A 12,369-nucleotide genomic window follows, 5' to 3' on the forward strand; every position below is an offset into this window, starting at 1 on the left:
CAATAATCTTATCAGTTCAATGTAATGTGATAAAGCTCAGTGATTCACAATGGTACATTTCCCACTTCAGTTATCGCTGGGAAATTACAGGTATTTAACCTACCTAAAAGAAATCTAAGAAGTGTATTTGTGCGTATCACACCTTAACGGAAACCTTTTAATGACTTCCTGTAACAGCAAAATAGCTCACACTCCATTGTGTAGAATTCAAGGCTCTTTATAATCAGGAATCCAAACTTCCAGTTTTCTAGTCTCATCTGGTATTTTTCCACACAGCTGCACGGAACAGATCCTAACACACCCTGCATCTTTGTCTTTCTTTAGTGGCTCCTTCTGACTTGAATGGCTTTCCCATCTCCCACAACAAACATCTACTCATCCTTGAAGATTCGGCTGCAATGTAAGCTCAACACACTGTATATTCCATGAAACAAGAGTGTCCAATTAGTTAGCTTCTGTACCCCTGTAGAAGTGTCTGGCATATAGCAAGTGCTCAATAAATATTTGCAGAATCAACTGAGTGAATAAACTCTGAGTGCCTCTGGGGAGGCTTTCCTTATCACACTCATGACCAAATTATATCATCTTTCATCTTGTTTATATGCCAATCTTTTTATATTGTTTTATGTTTATGTTTTTATAAATGACGCCTTCATTGGACATGTACTAGAGAGCAAAGATTATATGCTACTATTTCTGTTAATCCTCGATTGTTTAGCAGAGTAACAGATAAATAGCAGGCACGCCGTAATTGTTTGTTGACTAAGTAAATGGACAGTATGGAGTTAGAAAACTGCATTCTTCAGTTCCCTTTCTACATCCCATAGAAAGTGTTCCAGTAAACAAAGCTAGACAATGCAAAGAACAAGAAAAAAATGCAAAACTGGCTGAACAGTGGTGAGTATGCATTATACCTACAATACTAACCACACAACAATTTTTTAGGTAATGACATGCTACAGACGGTGGACAGCAGATGGGGTAGAAACAATACTCTAAGTAGTACATTACAATGACAGGCAAACAAGAAAAAAACCTGTCCTCTGTCTTTTAAGAATGTTACCAAATGATTAGATTTCAGACTAAAATCCACTAATCAATCTTATAAAACTTGTTTATTTTAAAAAGAATTCTTTTCTAAGTGCTAGACTGATAGAAAAATTCCTTGATGTTTGTCATTGGAAATGAAATCATGACATTATTAGACGTTTATCCTGCAGCAGTAAAATTAATAAGCAGGCAACTTATGAAGGCTAAACGCTAAGGATTTTCTTTTAAGTGCTTAACAAAAATCAAATCCAGTTTCCAATTATAATGACAACACCAAAAATATATGAGAATTCCATTTGAAATATTTACCAAGTTTCATGTTTCTTTTGTGGAAATTTTTCTCAAGTGGCACTCAACGTTCAGCTGCTCAAAATGCAAAAGTGCTAAATTTAATTCTTAGTCAATTTAATTAAAAGTTACAAGATCTTTTTTTTTCTGGGAGCCATGAAATGAAAACTCTGAGAAACTACATTTTTTCTGCTCACTGACTTTTTAGAGGCAGTAGACTAAAGTAGGCACAAATAAGACACAGGGCCAATGTCACTCATAGTTCAGACAGCAAGGGGGCTGATGTTCTGATGTTTTCTCCTTGTCAACCCAAATGTCAAAAGTGTCATGGAAGCAAAGAGCTGACATATTCATTCTTCACTTACTGGTTGGAGCAGGAAGATGAGAGATTCCCCTTGGATGATTATAATCGGCAGAGCAGAGATGCAAGTCACTTCATACAAGGTGCTCACGGATGCCATAATCTGGTCAAAACGCCCAGCGAGTCCTCCCAGTGTCACGATCATATCTACCTAAATAAGCAAAGGCAAAAGAAAACCGGGAGTCACATGTTTAAAGAATCTGAAGTACTGAAATAGCATCAGACACCCAAATAGAGAGTTCAATACTGTATTTTATTTGATAAGCCATAAAGAAATGGCAGCTATCACTTCTGTTGTTCAGATGAAGGAATTAAGTTACTTGTTACAGGTCACATAATGGGTGAGTGGCAGAGTGAAGTTTGAAGACCAGCTCTTTCACGTACAAATTTTATGGTTTTCCCACCTGCTTATTCACTTGGAAAACTATCCAACTGTCCCTTTAAAGCTGCGTTGCTTCCATTAGGAAGTCTCCCCTGATTCCACAGCCGATGCCTCCCCCACAGCTGAGGGCCTGTCCTTCATCACACCGCACACACTGCAGCCTGTTTTATAGGCTTGTCATCCCACGAGAATTCAAGCATCTGGGGGACCTATATTGTCTTTTTGCCGAACCTAGCATGTTGCCGAAACTCTCTGTACCTCCTTTTTACATTCATGTGTAAAAACAGGGTAGTTATGCCCAAATGATAGGGTTGTTGAGAGGATTGAAGGAGATAATTAAATGAAAGTGTAAATTATCTAGAACAAGTTCATAACATAGGGATTTTTAAAAAGATGTTAGCAACTCTTCTATTACCTTTACTATTTTTGATATTATTTATATCACTTTTAATATTTTTGCCATTGTTATATGTAGTTTAGTATGCTATTTTTTCACCTAAATCCTTCAGGAGAGCATTTTCTGTGACTGTAGTAGTTTATTTAAACGTTCTCCCATTGTTGGAAATACATTTCTGGGATACTTGTACGCAATACTACTGTGATGCTTTGCTTATATGAATGATAACGGATAAACAAGCCCTGCAGGGAAGACAAAGAGTGTCCTCCTGAATAACTAGTGTGTCATGGCCTTAAGGAGAATGCAAAAAGAGGGCCTGCCTCCTCTCTCCATCCCTACTTTTCCTTCTGCTGGTCAACCTAATCTTTAATGTGTCAGCATAGTCAAAGCTGGTATACTAATCATTGAAGAGGAAAAACTGAAGAGCTTAATTAAAACATTTTAAGAAAATGTTACATGCTATGTCTGATAATAATCATTCTATCTAGAATGAAAGAGAAACTGTTTAAAAATACTGAGTATTTGGTTTTTAGGTTTTAAAATAGTTCATTATAAAATCTTAAATAACATTTAGTCCCTAAAGATGCAACGATTTTGGAAGAATAACATGCTACCCAAGCACCAACAGATCCTGCGCAGTTCCTGGAGGAACAACAGTGGTATAAAGCTCCATGAGGCCAAAGGCATTTCTCTGGTCCGCTGGTTACGATCTGGGTCCTGTGCACAGTGTCTAACACACATGAGACCTGCAAGTGTTTGATGAATCAATAAATGAACACATTACAAGAAAGGACAGGTCAGCCTGAGAGCCTGAGAAGGAAATAGATTAATTCCCATACTGTGAGAATGTATAAATCAGAATGGGATTCCATCAAAGCACAGAAGTAAGTTACAAAGAAGAACCTATTTCTGACTTCATCAGATCGTAGAGAGAAGGAGAATTTTTACTTTGGGTGTTTCAAGTTAAAACAACAGTATTTTAAGACAGGTGCCCCTCATATTTATAGGACTTAATACTACTTCTGGAGATCTTTCTAGAACTCTAAGAATCAGATTTAGGGCCCAGGCCAGGCACCTTGGAAGCATATACTCCTGAAGCATTACATAAGCAAAGGCAGGCACCTCTGTAACCCTTCAGGGGAAAGGGGTAATGTGTAAACAATTAGGCTAAGACCTACCAAGAAGATGGCTTTGTTTGGGGGTGTCAAGCCTAGTAAGTGGCCTCTAACCATATTGAGGAGGCCTTTTTAGTAAGGCCACTCCAGACTAGAGGGGAAGGGCCCAAACATTATCTCTGACTTCAGGTAAACTAAAAAGAATTTGCTTTCAGTTGAAGAGGACAACATTAAAAGAAGTTACATATGAAGGATTGAGAAGAGAAAGTGCTGAGGCTCTTTCCCATATGGCCTCTTCCCACCCACATAATCCTAAATTCACATCAGAAGAAAGGCCTGATCAGAGTTTATTCACTATGTGGGTCTGGAATAGCTTTTAGGTTCTTGGTGTTTCACCTGCTCTAAGCCTCAAGGGATCCATCACCTTCGAGGCTGAATTTAATCCTCATCTTCTACACTGGGATATGAAGATGATGAGCAACATCTATAAATCAGTGCACGCATTTTTCAAAATAAAGAGGCAGCAAGATTAGTTCTCATTTCTAGCCATTGTCCTAGAGTAAGTATTTAGGGAGACTGATGAAACATCAGAGAAAGGGTGCAAGCTGCAGGGGGTGGCACAGAGCCAGCCCAGGGCCTTTCTGCACTTTAAGCTCTTGCAACGAGTAGGGTCCCTGATATGGAGGCAGACAGGAGAAAAGAAAGGAGGCAGAGACCACCCCTGATATTTACATAGGTTCTACAAGGCTAGATTTATGTCTTAAGGACAATAATGCCACTGCAAGACACTTTGCAGACTGCCCGGGTGCCTGTTCCACGTGGATCCAAAGCCCTGGCATTCATTTCTAGTATCACCCAGCATACTGTAAATTTTTAAAACTTTCTAGTTTCCTGATGCCTCAACATCCCTGAAGCAGGCTGTGAGCACATGGTACACAGGCTGATAAGGCTGGTCCCTGCCACAGTCCCCCTTTTTGTCCTCCCCTGACTGGGACCGAGTGAGTGACGCTCAAGCACACGGATGAAACCCTCCCGTGCTTTCGCTTGCACACTTGCCCTGCCCCCCAATGAGGCACATCCCACGGGGACCCCCTCTCTCTCCGCCTGCGCTCACCTGCCTGGTCGAGCCTGCTCTCTGCATGTCTTCCCGTGGGGCTCCCTGCATGACACGCTGTGCCTTCCTCTCTGGGACCCGTAAGCGGGATAGACCCTTTAATTTCCTAGGCTTCTCCGTGGCGTTGAGTCTCCTTGCATCTGCATCAGACTGATGGTCAAAACTCCCAATTTAAGTAACATAATCAGTCCTTACAGCACGCCCACCTTGTTGTAACTGCTGATATTCTCGTGTATCTCCCTTTCTAGGAGGCCTACGTATCATAGATGCTAGCTGCAGTATTTTCAGTATGGCAGACATGTATTTACTGAGCCTCCCCTAAGCATAAAAACTCAGGAAAATCCGAATAAATAACCAGAGAGGCAGGATGCTAATGATTAGGCTGAGTTAAACTCTAATCCGTACAAAACAGTACTTCTATACTTGGCAAAAGTTCCAATGTTTGTGGCTTTTGAAAAGAGCAATTCATTTCACATTGTTACTTCAGGTAATATTATCCATCATTTAACTATCCTAAACCCTTCGGGTGTATCAGTAAAGAAGGCAGAAAGTCCTGCTCATGGAGTTGATATTCATATGCAGGATAATACACAATTAATAAAAATAAAAAGTATAGTAGTATGTGAAAAGGTGGTAAGTGCTAACAGAGACTAGAGTAGGAGGAGGGAGATAAAAATGCTGGGCTAGAAGGGTGCTTCAACTTTAAGTAAGCTCGCTAGGTAGGCTGTGTGGGAAGAGTAAGGGCAGAGCAGCAAAGACCTGATGCAGATGAGAGAGTTGGCCATGGATATGGACAGCTGGGGCGGCACGCTTCTGAAAACAGACTGCTTTAAGGCCCCGAGGGAGTGACACGACTCCAAGCATTTCCAGGGAGTATCAGGAGGCTGGCTGCTAGAATTAAATGAGAAATTAGTATAAGAAATCAGAGTAAAATGTAAGTGCTAGATTTGCATAGAGACCTATTAAGCCATTCTAAAGTCCATGATGGTTATTAGCATTAAATAGGGAGCCACTCTGAACAGGGGAATGACATCATCTATATATTTTTAAATGGCACCATGCTGGGAGTGCTGAGAATAAACCATGTGGAGGAAATGAAGAAAGCCAGGAGACCAGGGAGAGATTATCACATAAACACAGACAAGAGATCGGTAGGCCCTGCCACTCCATCAAAAACTATTACCAATGGCACTGTTGTTGCAAAACCCAATGCTCAATTCTTAATTCTGATATTTTTTGATTCATGAGCAACATCTGACCAATTCACTCTCCCTTTCTCCTGGATAGAATTCCTTCCAGGATGGACTTCCAGAAAACCATTTTCTCTTGATCTCACTGGTTGGTCTTTCTCAGCCTCCTCTGCCAACTTATTAACTTTGGAGCAGCCCAGGGAAAAGCTCTTGATTGTCTTCTCTTCTGTCATTACATTTTCTCCCTTGTTGCTCTCATGCAGGCTTGTGGCCTTAAATAGCATCTATGTCAACACTTCCTGGATGTATAGCTCCAGGCAGACCTCTCTCCTGCACTCCAAGCTCATACACGCCACTTGCTTACCTGACATCTGCACTTGTATGTCCAGTAGAGATGGCTAAGGGAATGTGATCTTTCCTCCAATCATATTCTCCTGCTGTCTTCCCCAAATCAGCTGCTCCAGACAAAATCCCAGAGCCATTCTTAACTCCTCTCTTTCTCTTACACCCCTTGTTTCTTCTCTTTGGAAATTCTGTTCGTCCACCCTCAATATGTATCCAAAATTTCTCTACTTCTCATTACCCCAAACCTCATTACAACCATGGTTCAAGCGACCAAAGTGTGCCAGGGGGTGTGAGGCACCATTTTATCTCATTTAGAATTTTGTAATAGCCTCTAATGGGTCTTTTTGCTTCTGCCATTATTTCTCCACAATCTGTTCTCAATGCAGTATCAAAAATAATCCTGTTAAAATGTAAAGCAGATACGACATTCTTCTGCTCAAAATCCTCTGATGGTTTTCCAATTTCTTTTTATTAGGACCTACAAAGCTGTGCATTATTTGATGTCCAGGTGTCTCTGTGACTTCACCTTCTATTTCTCTTCTTACTCCCTGTTGCAGCTATACTTCCTTCCTCCTTCTATTTCTTGAATATGCCAGAGTCTCAGCTACTTCAAGGACTTTGCATTTGCAGTTCTTTCTGCCTAGAATACAGCATCCCCATATTTTCTCATGGCTAGCTTCTTTATTTTCTTCAGTAGCTATCTATCTAAAAATTTAGTCTTCAGGCCAGCAGTTCATATCCTCATTCCCTGATTTAAACTTCTTCCTCAGCACCTTTTATCTAATAGCATCTAAGTATTTTACTTACTTAGCTTGTCCTATTATTTGTCATCCCCATTAGACTAAAAGCATCATGATGGCAGATATTTTCTATCTCTAGTACTTAGAAGGCAGCATGGTACATAACAAGTGCCCAATAAATATTGGTTGAATAAATGAAGGAATGAAACAAGAACTAAAGGACAGTAAAAGAACATGGCCAATGGATCAAAGGACTGGCTGAGTTGAAAACTGGTTAAAGTCAAAGTTCTCAAGAGAATGAGTCAAATGGATACAACAGAGATTACAGAAGGTTTAGAAATCTTGTTAAAGCCAAGGTCTAGTTGTGCTCATAGACTTGAATAATTTAGGTAAAGAAGTAAAAAAGATAACCAGAAGGGATAAGTTCAGGGAAAAAAAAGATCAATGTATTGGAAAGATCATTCAAATACACATGGAATTTGCCATGACTTAAAACAGTATTGCTGAGAAAAGTATTGGTGACTTAGATGTTAATCTGATCAAGACCTGAGGGGACATGACAGGACTATCACAGTGAGGACCACAGAAATGAGCTGTAAGGGTGATGCAGTCTGATGGCATGAGATTCAGAGCTGGAGTTTTCAGGTAAAAGAGGAGTGAAATACAAAAAAAAGGACTGCCCAATGTGAATATAGCTGGAGACACTTAGGCAATTTTAAATTTTCTAGTAGCTACATTTAAAAAAGTAGAAAGAGAGAGGTAAGTTTAATTTTAAGAAATACTTTAATGCAAATATCTAAAACATCATTTGAACATGTAATCTGTATTTAGATATTGAGGTTTTGGGAAAAAGTAGATAATCACATGCAAAAGAATGACACTGAACACTTATATTACACCCCTCACAAAAATAAACTTGAAATGAACTGAAGACATAAACATAAGACCTGAAGCCATAAAACTCCTAGAAGAAAACATAGAGAAAGAGCTCCTTGACATTCGTCTTGGCAACAATTTTTTTAGATATGACACCAAAAGACAAAAATAAATAAGTAGGACTATGTCAAACTAAAAAGCTTTGTACAGCCAAAGATACAATCAACAAAATTAAAGGGCAACCTATGGAATGGGAAGAAACATTTGCAAATCACCTATATGATAAGGGGTTAATACTCAAAATATGTAAAGGACTCCTATAACTAAATAGCAAAAACAATCTGATTTAAAAATGGACAGAGGAGTTCAGTGAATTATTATTAGATAATAAAAGGTGCTGAGGAAGAGTTTAAATCAGGGAATGAGGATATGAACTGCTGGCCTGAAGACTAAATTTTTAGATAGATGGCTCCTGAAGAAAATAAAGAAGCTAGCCATGAGAAAATATGGGGATGTTGTATTCTAGGCAGAAAGAACTGCAAATGCAAAGTCCTTGAAGTAGCTAAGACTCTGGCATATTCAAGAAATAGAAGGAGGAAGGAAGTATAGCTGGAGAGGAGAGGAAGAGGAGAAACACAGGGCAAAGTCAGATACCTGGAGCTCTAAAGAAGACACACAAATGCCAACAGGTTCATGAAAAAATGTTCAACATCACTAATCACCAGGGAAATACAAGTTAAAACCACAGTGAGATATCACCTCACACCTGTCAGAATGGCTAGTATCAAAAAGGCAAGAGATAATGAGTGTTGGCAAGAATGTGGACAAAAAGAGAACCCTTGTGCACTGTTGGTGGGAATGTAAATTGGTGCAGCCACTATGGAAAACAGTATGGAGGTGCCTCAAGAAATTAAAAACAGAACTACCATATGATCCAGCAATCCCAGTTCTGGGTATTTATCCACAAGAAATGAAATTAGGATCTTGAGAGATACCTGTATTACCACATTCACTGCAACATTATTCACAATAGCCAAGATATGGAAACAGCCTAAGTATCCATTGACAGATAAATGGATAAAAAAGATGTGATACACACAGAGGAATATTATTCAGCCATGAGAAAAAAGGAAATCCTGCCATTTACAGTCACACACATGGACAGTGAGGACATTAGGTGAAATGAAATAAAACACAGAAATACAAACACCATATTATTGTACTTACATGTGGAAATTAAAAAAACAAACTCATAGAAACAGACAGTAGAATTGTGGTTGCCAGGCACTGGGGCTGGGGGACATGTTGGTCTATGAACTTCCAGTTATAAGATGAATAAGTTCTGGGTACCTAATATACAGCCTTGTGACAACAACTAACAATACTGTATCATATACTTGAAAGCTGCCAAGAGAGTAAATCTCAAATGTTCTCACCACACCAAAAAAAAGAAAAGACAGTTATGTAAGTTGATGGAGGTGGTAACTAGCTCTATTACTGTCATCATTTCACAATATTTATGTGTATAAAATCGTCATGTTGTACCCCTTAAACCTGAATGATATTTATGAGAGTTATATCTCAATAAGGCTGAAAAAAACTATCAACGTATGTTAGAGATATTTTATATTTTTTTCACACTTGGTCTCCAAAATCTCTGTATTTTACATGAATTTTGGACTAGCTACATTTCAAGTGCTCAAGTGGCTCATGGCTAGAGTTTGGGACAGCACAGATCCAGAGGCAGCCAAAAGCTGTGGTGATACCTACCTCTACTTCCACAGCCCATTCTAGAAAAAGTAGTAGTAGGTAACTAAACAAAACGACACTACTATGGGCACAGAGAAGAGCTATCCTCAGGGAAAAGCGCAGTTTGTGCTGCAGTTAGATATATGGACGTTGTGAATACCGGGGATTTTAGTGAGGCTACCCCGTGGATTCCAGAGGGCTATAAAACAGAGGGTATACATATTCTAGGGCAAGTCTGTTTACTCTTGAATATGCCTACCATCCTCTAAAGAACAGAAGCTGGTCTCAGAGGCTAATGCATTTTCTAGTGTTTGGGGTGCATCAAGGATTTGATGTTTCTAATTGTGAAAAAGTGCTGCTATAATCCTATTAGCTCCATGGATAAACTACTGTAAAAAATGTATTGTGCACACATACTCACAAGTATCCAGCACACACCTATGAAGCCATTTTCTGTTATATATAAAATGTAAAAACTCAATTTCTAACTGGTTCCTATGCAACTCCGAAATTCAAGTTGGGGTATTTTACATGGACCTTTTTTCTTGCTGGCAAGCAGGGGTGGTGTGAAAACAGGGCTGCCTTTGGCTTTTCGCACGCAGTTGTGTCTAGCGAAAGGACCCTGACACCCTGGGCTGACACACTGGGGTCTGGCTGTAAGACGGTGCACTGCTTTAACAGCCAGGTGACCCCACGTAAGCTTCAGGACCTCCTTGTGACTTAGGTGGCTCTTCTGTAAAGGGATGGGATGGACTAAATACACTAACTTACTTCCACTTTTATCAGCCCATGTAAATTGCTCTGGCTTTCACCATAACAGGTTAAATAATAGCCATCTATTTTGTTTAGAAAATAAATAAAAAACTTGGCTTTATATTATTTGTCTTAACAGAATCATGACAAGACCAGTTGAGGGATATGTAACACCAAAAGGAGAAGCAATTTCATTTTTCTATTATAGCAGAAAAGCCTTTCAGTAAAAATAATATGTTTTTCTCCATTTGTCCTCAAGAAGACTTAGGTACAGCACACATGGAGTCTACAGCAGGGACAGCAGCTGTCAGCATATCTTAATTACATTTACTTTCTATAAATTGAATTCTGGAGATGCATAAATGGACAATCTCTTTGTGGCTCTCGCTGATAGACAGGGTGACCATACAATTTAATATACAAACTGAGACACTTCTGAAAGTAAAAGGGGGACATTATAAATAATTACACCAAAAATATAAGCATAAACCAGGACCATCCCATGTAAACCAAGACAAATGTTTGCCCTATTGTTGGAGAATTACAACATTAACATAGCCAACTTAAAATTAAACGCTAGCGTCTCTAAAATTTAGGCATTATTCTTAAGCGTCCCTTAACTTTCAAAGATCTGTACTGTATTATAGTTAAGCTTGAATGATGACATTCTTTGGACCAATTGTTTGATGCTCTAATTTAAAGATGGAAGCCCCAAAGAAGGCCATGAAGGAAAGAGCTGCATCAAGGCAGTGCAAAAATGATCAGATATAACAAACCCCAGCAACATCAAAATATGTTTTTAATAAGCCTGCAACAACAATCCCAGTGACTGATGTCAAGTACAGTGACACATCAGAGAAATGAAAGATCTCAGATTTTATGGTATCAGAATATACTATACTGACACACACAGAATATACCTGGCTTTCCAGAATCTACAAGATAAAGTCCAGTCTCCTCCAATCCTGACCCATAAATAACATTCTCAACTCCCATCCCATTTACGTTTTAGAAATACTTCAATGCTCAGAACACACCACAAGATTTCAGACGTCAGGGCCTGGACCATGCCCTTCCCCTCTCCCTTCCTTATAAAGAGTGGGGTGAGTGTTAAGTATTTTCAAAGGATGCCTGCCTACCTCTACCTTCTAAAAAAATAAAAAAGAACTTGTTTGAACAGTGTTTTCATCCAACTTCGTCAACTGTAAATATGTTGTTATGAAGAAATGTTATAAACATGTTTATACAAAACTTGGTTTTCAACACATTCATTTAAAGGAAATATAAAAGGCAGAGAAAGGGACATATTTATACCTGAAACGTGAGTGATACATATAAGCTCGTTTGCATTTTGGAAGAAAGCCTATGGAGGCAACGATAAGGATCTGTGCGGAAACTCCTGATTGCGATCGGCCATGATCCCCTGGTAACAGTTTCAGCATAAAATCCCAGGCAACCCATATCCTCGTGGACCGTATGTCCCTGTGCCTCTCCGGGGAGCTCAGCTGAGAGGACTCCAAGCTCCCCGTGCAGAGTGGAAGGAACTCTTGGTGGCAGGGTTCCTTGATACACTGGCCTCAAGGTGGCAGTGAAGGCCCAGGGAGACTGGCCCATCCCAGTTAGGGTGTGCGTGTGCCCCCAGCCTCCTGCTCTGTTACTTGTGAAAGACAAGTGTGAATACTGCACAAACCAAGTGTGCACATGTGATTAGCACTTTCAGGGGTGCCTATGCTGTGATATCCCACACCTAAGAGTTTTACTTTTAACCTTATACACTCAGAATGAAACCTTTCCTTGCTCCAGTCAACTCCTATCCTATCTTCCAGACTCCGCTGAGTCACCACCTGCGCTAGGACAGTTTAGACAGGAGGAGGTTCACACCCAAGGGGCTTCTCACCCATCCCATCAGGCTTCCAGTATAGCACTACTGACAGTGTATAAGGATGATCTGCTTACCAAGGGCACCCACTCCAGGGGCCACAAATTCTCATCAGAAACTGTCTCATTCA

The 12,369-nt window shown here is 39.8% G+C and overlaps 1 protein-coding gene across 2 annotated transcripts in view; it reads right to left on the reverse strand.

Moving 5' to 3' along the window:
- Nucleotides 1–12,369, reverse strand: part of TPK1 (thiamin pyrophosphokinase 1) — a 354,196-nt gene that overhangs the window by 146,126 nt on the left and 195,701 nt on the right. The window contains exon 7 of one of the 2 annotated variants that reach the window (XM_036926206.2): nucleotides 1,704–1,850. The exons of the other annotated variant lie outside the window; for it this stretch is intronic. Within the exon in view, the coding sequence (XP_036782101.2) occupies nucleotides 1,704–1,850 (147 nt within the window). The remainder of the gene's footprint in view (nucleotides 1–1,703; nucleotides 1,851–12,369) is intronic. 2 annotated transcript variants of the gene reach the window in all.

This window comes from Manis pentadactyla, chromosome 7 (genome assembly GCF_030020395.1).
Source record: "Manis pentadactyla isolate mManPen7 chromosome 7, mManPen7.hap1, whole genome shotgun sequence".
Lineage (NCBI taxonomy): Eukaryota > Metazoa > Chordata > Mammalia > Pholidota > Manidae > Manis > Manis pentadactyla.